Here is a 15,442-nt window from a genome sequence, read left to right on the forward strand (position 1 = left end):
TCATAGGGAAATGATTTATTTTTATGTATTTCTGGTTTCTCAGTCTTCTTTAGTTCTGGGTTTTCCTTGGCTGCATAAACACAACCCTCATTTAAACTGGTCCGAACTCCGCATTGAGGCCTGGTCTAATTATTGTCATTCCAATTGTCTTCAGTCGGCCTTACCTGTTAGGAACTCCATTGTGCCTAGTCCTCTTAGTGATGACTGTCCCGACCTTTCCGGGGTTCCTACAGTATACCATGATTTAGGACTAGCCTTCAGCAAGAGTAACGCTCTCTCTCTACCCCCCCATAGGCCCTATGACTGTGCCATTGACCTTCTTCCTGGGGCTCCTCTACCCACCAGTAGATTGTATCCTATCTCTGGACCTGAACGACAGGTCTTGGAGGATTACATTAATGACTCCCTAGCTGCTGGTATTATTTGTCCCTCTTCCTCCCCAGTGGGTGCAGGGGTTTTTTTTGTTGGAAAGAAGGATGGTTCCCTTCGTCCCTGTATTGATTATCGGGGCTTGAACCAGATTACAGTTAAGAATAGGTACCGACTTCCTTTACTTTCCTCTGCGTTCGAACCAGTTCAGGGTTCTACTGTTTTTACTAAGCTTGACCTTAGGAGTGCTTATCAATTAGTTAGAATCCGCCAGGGGGACGAGTGGAAGACAGCTTTTCAGACTCCTTTGGGTCATTTTGAGTATTTAGTCATGCCTTTTGGACTTTGCAATGCCCCAGCAGTCTTCCAGTCGCTGATTAATTATGTGTTAAGAGATTTTTTGAACATCTTTGTTTTTGTGTACTTCGACGATATTCTGATCTACTCCAGAAACCTTGAAGAACACCATCATCATGTTCGACTAGTCCTTCAGCGGCTGCTGGAGAACCGATTATTTATTAAGGCTGAGAAATGTGAGTTTCATCAGTCCTCTGTTACATTCCTGGGTCTCATCTTAGAGGGTGGACAGGTTCGTTCTGATCCTGATAAGATCAAGGCAGTCCTGGAGTGGCCAATTCCCGGGACAAGAAAACAACTTCAACGCTTCCTGGGATTTGCTAATTTTTACAGGAGGTTTATACAGAACTACAGCCAGACCGCAGCACCTCTGACGGCTCTGACCTCCACTAAGTTGCATTACACCTGGACTTCGGAGGCAGATTCAGCTTTTCAAGCTCTAAAAATGAAGTTTTCCCGTGCACCAATCCTTATCCACCCTGACACTACCAGACAGTTTACCATGGAGGTTGATGCTTCTGACTTAGGGGTTGGAGCTGTTCTGTCCCAGTCTGCTGCTTTTGATGGTAAATTGCATCCTTGTGCTTTTTTTTCCCGCAGACTAAGTGATGCAGAGCGCAATTATGATGTCAGTGACAAGGAACTGTTAGCCATTAAATTGGCTCTGGAGGAGTGGCGTCATTGGCTTGAGGGAGCCTGTTTACCTGTCATTGTGTGGACTGATCATAAGAACCTGGCCTACTTACAAGCTGCTAAGCGACTCAATCCCCGTCAGTCTCGCTGGTCCTTATTTTTCTCCCGCTTTAATCTGGCTATTTCCTATCGCCCAGAGTCTAAGAATACTAAACCTGATGCTCTGTCCCGTCAGTTTTCTGCTGATGAGGTTGAACTTAAACCTGTCTCCATTCTGCCTTCTAGCTGGACGGTGGGTTCTCTTAGGTGGGAGATTGAGGACTTTGTTACCCGCGCTCAGCGGGAGGAACCTGATCCAGGCACTGGTCCACAAGACAAGATTTTTGTTCCCACCATTGCCCGTTCTCGTGTCATCCATTGGCACCACTCTGCTAAGTTTTCTGCTCATCCTGGTACTAGTAGAACCGTGGCCCTTATTTTGAGAAGGTTCTGGTGGCCTACTGTCCACAAGGACGTGAAGGAGTACGTTCACGCCTGTATTATCTGTGCTCGAAATAAACATTGTAACCAACCGCCTGCAGGCCTTTTACAGCCTTTACGCATTCCTGGTCGTCCTTGGTCACATATTGCTTTAGACTTTGTTACTGGCCTTCCTACCTCTCAAGGAATGACTACCATTCTAACTATTGTGGACCGCTTCTCTAAGGCCTGCCATCTGATCCCACTGAAGAAGTTGCCTACTGCTTTTCAGACCGCCCAGCTGTTGATCAAACATGTCTTCCGACTCCATGGTATTCCTCAGGACATTCTGTCCGATCGTGGTCCTCAGTTCACTTCACGAGTTTGGAAACAGTTTGCTTTAGCCCTTGGAGCTAAAGTCTCCTTGACTTCTGGATTTCATCCCCAGTCCAATGGCCAGGTGGAACGAAAGAACCAACAACTCGGATCCACTCTCCGTTGCCTTTCATTCTCTAATCCTGCTGACTGGTGTAAACACCTACCTTGGGTTGAGTATGCAATTAATGCTCACGAGTCCTCTGCTACTGGTTTTTCTCCTTTTGAGGTTTCAGTTGGCTATCAACCTTCCGACCAGGGTGAGGTTTCCGTCTCCTCTGTTCAACACCATATTCGCCGTTACAGGGCTGTTTGGAACTCCACTGTCCGGGCCCTTCAGCGGACTGCTGAACTCAACAAACGTTTTGCTGACAGAAGACGTCAACCAGCTCCTGTTTACCGCCCAGGGCAACAAGTCTGGTTATCCACCCGTGACATTCCTCTAAAATCTATTTCTAAGAAACTTTCTCCTCGTTTTATTGGACCCCATGTGATTGACTCTTTAGTCAGTTCCACTGCAGTTCGTCTTCGGTTGCCTCCTAGTCTTCGCATCCACCCCACTTTTCATGTTTCTCAGGTAAAGCCAGTGTTCACCAGTGCTTTGTGCCCTCCTGCCGAACCCCCACCACCCGCCCAGGATCACTTGGGTGGCCCTGTCTATCAGGTCAGACGCATCCTGGACTCCCGTCGACGAGGTCGTGGTTGGCAGTACCTCATCGATTGGGAGGGTTACGGTCCTGAGGATCGCTCTTGGGTACCTCGATCCTTCATTTGTGATTCTTCTCTTTTCTCGGATTTTCGTGCTTCCTTGCCTTCAACTTCCTCTGGACCGCCAGGCGGCGGTCATTGAAGGGGGGGTAATGTCGGGTTCTGGGAGCCTGTCTGTTTTCTGCTTGCTGCTAACCTTATTCGTCCAGCAGAGGGTGTCGAGCTACAGGAGGGATGTGGACAGGTGTTTCCCATCTTCTGATTGCCGTGTACGCTACTTAAGCCGTGGCTGCCTGCTACTCGTCGCCTGAGTGTTGAGCCTATGTGGTAATCATCTCGAGCCAGTTTTTGGGTTTTGATCTGCTCTGTTCCTTTCTGACATTTGTGTTTTCGCCTTAGGTATCAGTAACCTTGATGTCCATCGATCCCTTAACTATTCCTCGAGCGCTTGGAGCCTTTTGGATTACCTGTCTGGAATTCTACGCGCACTCCTGGACTGAGCAATCTTCACCTTTTACTGGATGTGTGCTACATTACGACAAGCGTACTTCTCCTGCACACCTGTCCACCCTCCTACGTAACTCCTGCTTCACCTTCCGCTCGCTTTCCACAGAAAGCACGTTTCGCTGTGAGCTCTACTTCAGTTCTCCTAAACCCCGTCTCCCCTGGCGGATTCCGTTCACTCTCTAGTAAGAGCATTTATTTATATTCATGATATTTATATTTATATATTTATATATACATTGCCGTCCTGTTTTCTTATCAGTTCTTTTTTCTCGCACAGTTGGAGAGACCAGATCCCTGTCATCCCTGTGTAGAATTTATAAATAATAAACTTATTTTCACCGTTTGATGCGCTCTACTTGTGTTCTTTCTGCATGTGGGTCAAATCAGTGTCAAAAATGTTGTCATAGACAGGTTCTATTTACGTGATTCTTTGGAACAGGCAGCAGTCAGGTCTGAATGTGGCTAGTGAAACTGAACCAAATTGGTTAACCTGTTAAGAAGAAATTTCTGCCTGAAATTGCATTCCTGAAATAAATAAATTATAGCTCTGCAGTTATAAGATCTACATGCAAACGTTTGGTACCTGTGTAAAGGTAAGACATTAAAGAATATTGTTCAAGTGGATAGCAACTATTACTATGTTTGATTTATTAGTGATTAAACAAAAAAAATCAAACCATTAAAACCATTAATTTATGATTTAACATGATGGGAAATTTTCACATTGGCCAGGTTGGTTTGGGTAGCTTTCTTTCCTTAATTAATGAAATCAGCATTTAAAGACTGCATTGGGTGTTTCCTTATATTATCTTTGTCTAATATTAAAATTGGTTGGATGCTTTGAAACAAATAAGTGTGACGGCAACCTAAAACAGAAGAAATCTGTAAGGGGGGACATACTATTTCACAGCTCTGTAACTAAAAGGTGTGTGCCTTTAACAGGAGATCGAGCACCTGCCTCTGTTGATGATTATTTTTCCTTTTTTTCCTGTTCAGCTCCCAAGGTTGCACCAGTTAATGTGAGTGGCGGCGGGGGAGCTCGAGGAGAGCTTGTCATTACGTGGGAGGTGAGTGGAGGATTTTTGACCGAGTGTTCACTGTGGCAGATTGTCCTCCCTTTGATGAGAGGTGAACTCTGAAAGAGTTACTGTTCCTGCAGAGGACTGGCTTTGGTGGAACTGCTTTTTAATTAAAAGCAGAGCCTTTTCTGATTTGCTGCCTGTTGACTCCCTGTTTTGTGTAAATCTAAATGAGGATGCTGAGCATTTGCAAGTTGGAGTGTGTACATCTGGACTTTGGTGACGACTTTACATTTTCTGGATCTATAATGCCTTGCAAAAGTATTCATTCCCCTTTAAGGTTACAACAGTTTATAAAAAGACAAGACAACAGGTGTGTTTATTTAGAGTAGCATAGAATACGCTGCAAAAGTATTCACTGTTCAAACATTTTTCTCATTTACTCACATTTTAACCACAAACTTAATTGTATTTTATCAGGATTTGACGTAATTGAGCCACTATCATGTCCATAATTGTGAAGTGACAGAAACACGATTATCAACTTATAAAAATTAATAAATAGAAATCTGAAAACTGATGTGCAAAATAAAATCCACTTTAACTGGTTACCTTCAACAATCACCTTTATTAATTATTTAAAATCCATCCATCCATCCCCCTCCATTCTCACATCACTCTGCAACAAAACTTCAAGATACTTAAACTCCTCAGCTTGAGACAGAGATTGACCCACATCCCAGAATTGTCCACCTATTCTCAGTCAAGAACCATAGAGTGACAATATGGTCTGCTGTGTGTCATTTAATATCTGTATAAAAAGAGATTTTCTGTAGAACATTGGTGCGCAAACGTCATCATGAAGACAAAGAAACACACCAAACAGGTCATGAAGCTGATGAGAACTTTAAAGCAAGGATTTGTTATAAAATAAATCCATCTACAGTCCATCAACTGGCAATGGAAAGAGGCATTACTGCGAATCTAAAATACTGTAATTTTCTTTCCAACTTGTTGATTTATGTCTAACATAAAATCCAAATAAAATATATTACGTTTTAGTGGTTGTAATGTGCCAAATTGTAAAAAAAAGTTTGAACAGTTTGATGTTTTTGTAAGGTAGTGTCGGTGAAAGTGCTTACAGGCGTTGTGAATGTTGTGAACTAAGCTCCCTGATTCAGTTTCTGCTCAGATGTTTTAGTCAGTTTTTTATTGTCCTTCTTTTATCTCAGCCGGTTCCAGAGGAACAGCAGAGTGGAGAGGAATTCGGCTATCTCGTGGCTTTCCGCCCGCTTGGCAGCAGCACCTGGATCAAAACTGTGTTGGCTTCAGCGGACGTGTCCAGATATGTGTACAGGAATGACAGTGTTGCGCCGCTGTCACAGTTTGAAGCCACTGTGGGCGTGTACAACAGCATGGGAGAGGGGCCGTTCAGCCGTATCGTAAAAGTGCTCTCTGCAGAGGAAGGTGAGGTGTTCGTCCTCTTAAGAGGAAGAACAGATGATGAGAACACAGATTCCAGAAGACGTGTGATTAGCTAATCTACGCATAATTTATCTTTCCTCCACAGAACCATCCACGGCACCGTCGAGAGTATGGGCTCGTTTTGTGTCCGCCTCTGAGGTTGAGGTGTACTGGGAACCAGTTCCTCCCAGGTCCAGCACTGAGAAGATCATAGGGTACGAGGTATGAAACACAATTTAAAAGCTGGAGTGCTACGAGAAATATTCAAAGCAGGAGCAAATGTAAATCCCAGAATGACTGACCGTGTAATAAGCTGGCACATTTTATATCTGTGCGAGTGGTAACAACCTGGAAATACTCATTGAAATATTTAGTGTGTCAAACGAGCAAGTGAAGGGCTCTTTTAGTAGCTGTTCCAGAATCCATAAACACTCTATTTCTCTCTGATGGTTGCCTTAAAAATACAAAAAAAAATAAATAGAGGAAAGTGTGAACATCATATATCATTCCTGTCAACCGCAATCTCTCTCCTGAGGTGTAGCCTGGGAAAAACTAGATAAAAATACAGTTTCCTGCTAGAACTCAGATATCTTACTTGGGAGGCTTTGCCCAGGACGCCTGACCTGCACAGAGATGCATGAAGCCAACTACATTGTTAGCCACACTTACTGTTGTAGGACAGGAGTGGTTTAGTGCAGGTTTAAAATAGGAATTTCAAGAAGTACATTCACTTCCATTGCTTTAAAAATGTTGAAAACCTATTTTTATTGTTTGTGGTCTAATCATTTTATAATTGTTATTGATTTATTCATGATTAGTTTTTTGTAGACTGCATTAATGTGAATGCATCTAAAAGTTTGTGAAAAAAATAATGTTAGATATTGACACAGTTCTCTGCCAAAGTATTCATACCCCTTCAGCCTCTTCATATGTGGACACTTTTAAAGTAAAAACCTCAAGGTATTTTACTTGGAATTTTGTAATAAAACACAAAGTGGTGCATAGTTGTGAAGTGGCGGAACATATTTTGCAAATACAAGTCTGAAAAATGAGGTGTGTTTTTCTGTTTGGCCCCTTTTACTGTGATACCCCAAAACAAAATCCAGTTAAACCAGTTGCCAACCTTTGCCGCAATTACAGATGTAAATCTTTTGGGTAATGTCTCTACCAGCTTTGAACATTTACAAACTAAAATAGCTCAAGCTCAGTCAGACTGGATGAAGAACATCTGTGAACATCAAATTGCCAAAAGTTCTCTGAACTGAAATACTGGGTCGTTCTAACAGACATTCCTTTGCAGCTCTGGCTGTATGTTCACGGTTGCCGGCCTGCTGGAAGGTGAACCACAACTCTGGTCTCAAGCCTTTTGCTGCATCTAACAGATTTTCTTCTAAGATTGCTCTGTATTTAGCTCCACAAATCTTCCCTCAAACATGATAACCTTCGCTACCTCTGGTCTGGGAAAACATCCCCACAACATGATGTTGCCACCACTGTATTTTAACATGGGGATAGTATAATCAAGGTTACTTTTCCACTACACACTCTTGCATTTGTCTCATTCTCATCTTATTTTCTGATGATTCATTAAACAGAGCTCTGTGAGATAATGTTTTAATCCTAACTCTGCTTGAACCTTCTCCACAACCTTCACCCTGACCTGTCTGCAGTGTGTTCCTTGGTCTTCATGATGCTGTCTGTTCTATGTTTGTTGCTGATTGTTGTGTTTATACTGATACTACATAATAAAGAGGTGGATCCTATTTATTTCATTTAGTGGAATTAAAGTAAATGGGGCTGAATACAATTGTATGCCAATCTTTTCCAGTTTTTGTGTGTAAAAAACACTGAAACCACACAATTTTTTGCTACATGTTGGTCTTTCATATAAAATCTCAACAAAATACATTGAAATTTGTTACTGAAATTTGAAAAAAGAGAAAGTTTTGTGATGCACTATAAATGAACAAAATCCTAAAGTGGATATTAGCTTGTTAATTATTTTATTTGCTGAACAAAACTAAAATTTACTCTGCAGACATTTCACAATTTTCTGCTTCTATTATAGGCTTATTTTTAATTATAGAAGAAAGAAAACGAAGGCAGCGATAGAAAGCTGGGTATAATGCAAGCAGGTGTTCTTTGACAACATGCTACAGCATCAAGAGCAGTCAATAATTTTTGCTTTGCTGGTACAAGTAAAAATAGCAGCTCAGGAAAACACACTAGCTGTGACACTTTGTGTCTTTTATTGTTAAATTAATAAAAGAGTTACATAGAGATTCATTTTAGGAACCTTGTCGAAAGCTTAAATGCAGTATTACTGAATAGCACAGAGGATTTTGTTTGTTAGTTGGATTTTTAAAGATCCCCCGTGCTAAATTCATTCTTGCTTCTGATCAGGGTAATATCTCTTAAAGTGAGAAATGGATTGATTTGGCTAGCTCTTAGTAGTTGGGTGCTGTCACATGTCTCATAGTGACAGACTGACACAAAGTAGTGCTTTATTGGGAAATGCAAAGAATGGGTTTAAACACTTAGAAATATAAATGCCCCTTGTTCTCTGCTCCCCTTAAATAAATCCAGTGCAAGCAACTGCCTTCAGAAGCCAACTTGTTGGTATGTAGAGTCAACCTGTAATTCAATTTAAATATAAATCCAGCTCTTTGTTAGAAAACATTATTGAGCAGCATAATGAAGAATGCAGCAGACAGGCAGGCCAGGGGGAATGTTTTAAAGACGTTTAAGGCAGGGTGAGGTTATAAAACAACATCCTAAGCTCTGAATATCTGACAGACCTGAGCATTAATCAGAGACGCAGCCCAGAGGTCCATGTTAACTCTGTAGGAGCTGTGGAGGTTCACAGCTCAGGTTGGGCAGTCAGGAACAGCAAACATGTGAAGATGAGCCCAACATTTGACTTTTTTGCATACATTCAAAAAGGCTACGTGTAGCAAACAGTGCACATAACCTTAAACATGCAATCGTTACCATGGAACATGGTGGTGGGAGCATCATGCTGTGATGCTGTGGCATGGTTGTAGGAGTTCCTGAGCAAGGACAGGGAAGTTGGTCAGATTGGTAGTAATATAGATGGAGCAAAAGAAGAACTGTTAGATAAAGACATTGCAAACGACGTTCTGTTCTAATTACCCTGAAATTTGGTTCATTCTGGTGAGCTGAATACGAAAGCATCATCTCTTTTCAGACTTTATTTGAAGAACATTTTTGTCCTTTCACCTCATAATTATGTATTACTTTAATTAAATCCCCAAAATCTACATTGAGGTTGGTGGCTGTAGGCGACCAAATGTGGAAAGATTAAGGTCGAAAGAATGGTTTTGCAAGGCATCGTATATGATGGTTGTCGGAGCCATTATGTTTGGAATTATATTTACCATCTCATTGAAATTCTTCATATCAATTATTTAGTGTCTTCTGAAACAGTTGTAGCATGTTAGATTTAAATGTAACCAAGTACTGGAACATGTCACACTTGGCTCATAAGGAGCTAAGAAGAAGATAAAATGCATAGACACAAGGAGATAATCGGAATGAACAACAACTTTAGCTGAACTTAACAAAACTTAACAAAAACATTTGCATTGGCAACATTCAAATAAATGATATTTGCAATATCAAAAAGAAAAAGAAATTGGACCCTTTTGACCAAAAATAAATAGTTTTTATTGCACTGATTTTCTCAGATCAAAATCCAGGTATCCCTAAAGTTCAAGCAGTTTAATTCTTAGCAAAGTTTGGTTTTGGATGTTTAGGAAATCTTCGATATTCAGATTAAAAATACTCAGAGGTCATTCAGTCAAAAGACATTAAGTGCACTTCATAAATCCTACTGTTCAATGTTGGCACCCATTTGAGTAAATGGTCCTTTCCGACCACAAAGCGAACCACTGGTCCAGGTTCCCCTGTGGCAGAGTAGATCTGAGTCCTCCAAAGTCAACCATGAGGCTCCCAATCAACTGTTCATCCGCACTGGCTTCGTGTCACATAATTTCTTCGATAACTAAAAGACCTGACCTGTATTGTTGTAAACAGGTGCAAAAATCCAATGTATTTAAGTACCCTTTCAAAAGCCCACATCTACAGGCCTTGCATGTTAAACTAAAATACTTACGGAATACAAAATACATTATTAAACAGTAAATTACATTAACTTTTTGTTAAATGAATGCCAGAGCTAGTTTGACACAACTGCAAAATATTACCCACGGGATTCAATCATGAGCTGCTTACCTCATGATTGATATAGCACATCTTCAGTAAACAATTTATTTCAGTGCTCCTTAGCATGCGTAAACACTATAGTTCGCACTTACAACTTGCCTGTAATATGCCTGTAAATGTAATATACTTCAGATTTCTTTCTTTTTATAGAACACAATATTTAGAAATAATATGCAACTCAAAATATAGGTTTATTCTTTTAGTGTAAAGCAAACTCTTCAACTGATAAGTAACCTCACATTAGTATAATATCTTGACCAAATACATTGAATCACCATTCACAAGAGGAGCAGTTAGCTTACAGAGAAACATGAAGTGTAAAAAAACACAAAAAGCTGCTCCTGGCGATTTCAAAGCTCTTGTAGATTGTGTAGAACAACCTAGTTTATCTCTAAAAGTAACTCCTCAAGAGCACCTTGTGCTGGGGCAACATTTCTGCAAGTGCGCAGAAATTACCTTCCCCTACAGCTAATGGTGCAAGACAAAAGTTCTGCAGGATTTAACTAACGGAAAAATACAAAAACCAAAAAACGTTTTATGTTACAATGTGATTTAAAAATTCAGCTTTATTGCAAAGAAAAGTGAGAACATAAAAAAAAAAACCCAGATCAAAATAAATACTCTTCCCTTATTAGGTTAAATTTGAACCCAGTTTCGCTGAGTTGGTTACATAAACATCTGAGAGTGTGGAAAGTGTAGACTGAAATGACAATGGAAGACAGTGTATATTATTCAATCTTCTTTAAACACTGCTTCCTCTATACCACTTTTCTTAGAGAACAGTCTAATTACCTGAGATCAGCATGGTAATGGTCACCAGCCAGTGATTAGCTAGATTTGTCTGTTGTTTTTTTTGCTGAGCAGGCACTGTACAGGTTTCTTATTGGAAGTAGATGCCTGTAGCTTCAGAACAGTACAATAGAAGACAGTAGAACTATAGGGAGGTAGTTCATAACATAAGTGATGGCTTGTTGTGGTAATGGGGGCTATCACAGCAGGGAAACCTTTGGGTACACAAGCTATTACGATGTCTTTGTTATGGTAAAAGTGTAAGACTACACTGTTGGGTGGTGCTCATAGGCTGTTATACAGCACAGATCCTTCACCCAACAAAGTAACCATACAGGTACATCTCCAAAACTTACACTATCAAGAAAAATGTTCAGTATTCTCTGTCAGACATTTGAGAAAGTGAAATTCATATACTGTATAGATTCATTATACAGGGAATGAAATATTTCAAGCCTTGTAGTTTTGGTGATTATGGCTTACAAATAAGGAAAACCTAAAAATCCAGTCCTCGAGGGCCGGTGTCTTGCAACGTTTAGATGTGTTCCTAATCCAAAACACATGAATCAAATGGCCAGGTTACCTCCTCAGCATGTAGTCAGGTTATTTAGAGTCCTAATGTACCAATTATTTGATTCAGGTGTGATGAAGCACACTCACATTTAAAAATTGCAGGACACAGGCTCTGGAAGACTGGGGTTTGACACATGTCCTCTTAAGAGTTCAGGTCAGGCAAATTTGCTGGCCAGTCAAGCACAGTAACACCATGGTCATTAAACCAGCTTTTGGTACCTTTGATAGTGTGGGCAGGTGCCACATTTTTACAGATAAAAATCTGAAACTTGTGGTGTGCATTTGTATCCAGACCCCCTGACTTTTTCTCCTCATTTACAACTGCAAGTCTTTTGTTTCCACCACCTTTGCACATCTAGAGACCAAACCATTTTGCCCATTCTTCTTTGCAAAATAGCTCAGACTCCGATTGGATGGAGAGCATCTTTGAGCTTCAATATTCTCCTGCCACACACATTCAACTTTTTTGGATTTAAGTCTGGACTTTGACTAGGCCATTCTAACACACAAATGTGTGTTTTCTGTGTACCCCTATTCTAGTAAAGGCCAGTGGAGTGCCTTTTCTCTGTTTAATGCTCTCCTTGCCTTGAATGTATCTCCAAAGCTTTCTCCCCACCTGTCTGCTGTGTTCCTTGGTCTTCATGATGCTGTTTGTTCACTGATGTTCTCTAATGAACCTTTGAGGCCTCCACAGAACAGCTGGATTTATACAGAGATTAAATTACCCTAAGGTTGGCTCCATAAACTGTTTGGGTGACTTCTGAAGGCCATTAGTTGTATTGAATCTTAGGGATATGAGAGTACACATGAACCCCTTTCGTAAAACATTTTGTAATTCATGTGTCTTTTTTTGCTCATCTCTAATTGTGCTCGTCTAAATTCTCAATTAAAAACATGACTGTTATGGCTTCTAACTAATAAAATGTGACAAAGTCATACCAAGGGGTATGGATACTTTCGCAAGGCACTGTAGTTACTTGGTTAGCAGCTTTGTTAAGACGGCACCTGGAGTCCTTGAAAAAGCTGCAGTACAAACTATTACATATTTTTCTCTAAGGAAAGTACAGAAATAACCTCCATCTGTAGCTGCTGCTGAATCTCCCAGAAGAGGCTACCCAAGGAGAGTGAAACCTAAGGGCTTTACCCATTCATTATGTCCTATCCGAACACTTTACCAGAACTCAGAACCTGATGTAGTTATTTTATCAGAGGACTGTAACGAAGAGGAAGTAAAAAATGAATGCCATGTTAGAAATAACTGTGATTGTTTTCAGAGTAATTTGTTTTTTTAACTCCACCTCACCTGTTTTAATCTCTAAAACAGCTAATTGGTAGATGAATAACTGCATTTTCTTTGGCCTCCAAAAAATAAAAAAATAAATAAATTGCAATACCAATGCATCTCATCATCACACATCTCCTCAAAGTAGCTTTTCTAACAATATAATAGTAATACTGCTGAGTTACAGCTGTTGTTAATGTTAAAGGGAAGAGGCAAAGTCTTTAGCTAGCTCATTACACAACAACAAACTACTGTCTGAGTGATACAACCTGAATGGTCAGATAATAACAGCTTCTCCTACTCTGTCTCCTCCCTCTCAGAGAGTCAGAGCCCTCTTTTCTCCCCCAGCACGTGTGCTATGTTTCAGCCCCTCTCTGCTCAGACTTGCTTCCAGTCGGTGATGAAGCAGAAACAATACAAAGTTGTTGATACAAGTACAATTACCCATATCTTATAATGTCACTCACTTACCGTTTTATTGATCAATAATTGCCCTGAATTTGGATCAAATGCGACATATTCTGGGCTACACAGATTGTTTCTCTGTCTCACTGCGCGAGGGGCAGTTATTGTGCGTGTCACAGGGGCAAAGGTTTAAGGGTAACGGGGTGAATGTGGAGCGTTGTCATCTCATGTCTCTTATAAAACAACATTAAATAGCATTAATAATACATGTTTTCATTAGGTTTCAGAGGAGGGCTTATTGGAATGAATAAATAAATACGTTACAATGTAACGATGTAATGCTGTACTGGAACACTTGAATACACCAGTTATACAGTACTAATTATGTATTTTGTTATCTCTTTTTTTGAGGGAAGGCAACAACTTGGCTGATGAATCATTTCTTGTGAAATACATAATTACCACTAGGTTTCAAGGGTGTTTTGATTTCTGTAGGTATAATAAGGTAACTTTAAAATGTTCCTGTATTATTATGATGAAGGAAAATCTGAACCACCATTTAATCTTGATTTGATTTGGAGAAAAACCTGGCAACATAATTCCTTAAACCCTTCTTATACAAAGAAAAAGTGAAGTTTAGAAACCTAGTGTCAACTTTAAACTTCACTCAATAGGATTTAGAGGGAACTAATGTTTTGTTTAAGAAAACTGCATGTTAGCAGGTAGTGACCAATATCATCTGCCCCCCTTAAATGTGTTGGTACTACACTGAACTCTTCATTGTTTCTGAAAGGCACAGACCATGGCCTGAACAAAAATATAAACACTTTAGCTAGCTCATGACACAACAACAAACTACTGTCTGAGTGATAAAACCTGAATGGTCAGAAAATAACAGCTTCTCCTCACCTCTCAGAGAGTCAGAGCCCTCTTCTTTTCTCCCCCAGCATGTGTGTTATGTTTCAACCCCTTTTATAAAATAATAATTCAATCTGTTAAGGATCGTTCTGTGAATACCAGCCCAATAAGACGGTGGTATTAGGACAAAATTTAAAGGGATGAGCCAAGCTCTGACATTATTGAACAACAAAACTCTGCACACACACAGAATGAATTCACACAATTTCTTAAAATACAATAATTTATTAACAAAAATAAGTCAACTCAAAGTCAAACATATTTCAATCAACAAACTCATTACTATGCTAAAACAACCCAACTAAACTACCAAGCAAAATGAAAGAATAAGGACGGCTAATGGGCTATGTACAAAATAAACAAGTCATGGCCAATAAAGTGATTCAACATTATCATGCAATATTTATGTTTGAGAACCAAGGATTATCTTGAAGAATCTGGAGATGAAGTTAAGTTAGTCTTGGAACCAACTTAGGCAATAATTGGTATACCTTCAAACAACCATTCACAATGCAAGATCAGATAAAACCTTATTTTAATAAAAAAACATTTTTAAGAATGATTTGCTGAATAAAACCAACCTTCTGGATGACTAATTCTTTAAGTAGCTGCCTTTATTTATTAAAATAATATTTAAGGAAATATTATTTTGAATAAGAACCAAACCTTTTTGGATAAATGGATCTTAATGGTGTTTAATTAGCTGGCTTTGTCTAGTACAAATAATATTTAAGGAAATATTATTAAGGAAATGTTAAAATAATATTTGAGAAAATATTCTTTTGAATCAGGACCAACAACCTTTCTGGGTAAATTATCTTTAGTGGTGTTTAGTTAGTTACCATGTTTATTAAAGTAATATGCATGGAAATATTATTTCCTAGTTTGGAAACTAACAACCTTTCTGGGTAAATAATTTGTAGCTACCTCATAAGGTGGGCGAGCCCGTGTACTGAGCCGTTAGCGGTTGGAGCTAACAAAAGATGCTTATAGTTGTTACCAGAATCAAACATGTACCTTTAAAATAGTACTAATACAGCACGTTATTGCCGATCTGTTTAAAAAAAAAAACACCCTTTAAATAAAGTTTTTCTTATCCTTAAAAACAACACAGAACACATCATTAGCTGAGCTTCTTAACACAAACAAATGCCATTAAACGAACATTATTTAGATTATTTAACTCTAAACTAATTTTATCTGCCCAAACACTACCTCTTATGTGAACCGTGCTGAGACGTTGTCCTGGGCATTGAGGAAAACATCCACGTGTGGGTAAACAAAAGGTTAGCTTGCAGATAACCACTCAGCATTGTAGAGACAGGGTCTCTGTTGGGAA

The 15,442-nt window shown here is 39.7% G+C and overlaps 1 protein-coding gene across 1 annotated transcript in view; it reads left to right on the forward strand.

Moving 5' to 3' along the window:
* The window catches only part of LOC124856364 (contactin-3), a 253,125-nt gene that overhangs the window by 220,868 nt on the left and 16,815 nt on the right, over nucleotides 1-15,442 (forward strand). The window contains exons 17-19 of the mRNA XM_047346720.1: nucleotides 4,405-4,475; nucleotides 5,660-5,894; nucleotides 5,998-6,113. Coding sequence (XP_047202676.1) covers nucleotides 4,405-4,475; nucleotides 5,660-5,894; nucleotides 5,998-6,113 — 422 coding nt within the window. The remainder of the gene's footprint in view (nucleotides 1-4,404; nucleotides 4,476-5,659; nucleotides 5,895-5,997; nucleotides 6,114-15,442) is intronic.

Source organism: Girardinichthys multiradiatus, chromosome 20, assembly GCF_021462225.1.
Source record: "Girardinichthys multiradiatus isolate DD_20200921_A chromosome 20, DD_fGirMul_XY1, whole genome shotgun sequence".
Classification (NCBI taxonomy): Eukaryota; Metazoa; Chordata; class Actinopteri; order Cyprinodontiformes; family Goodeidae; genus Girardinichthys; species Girardinichthys multiradiatus.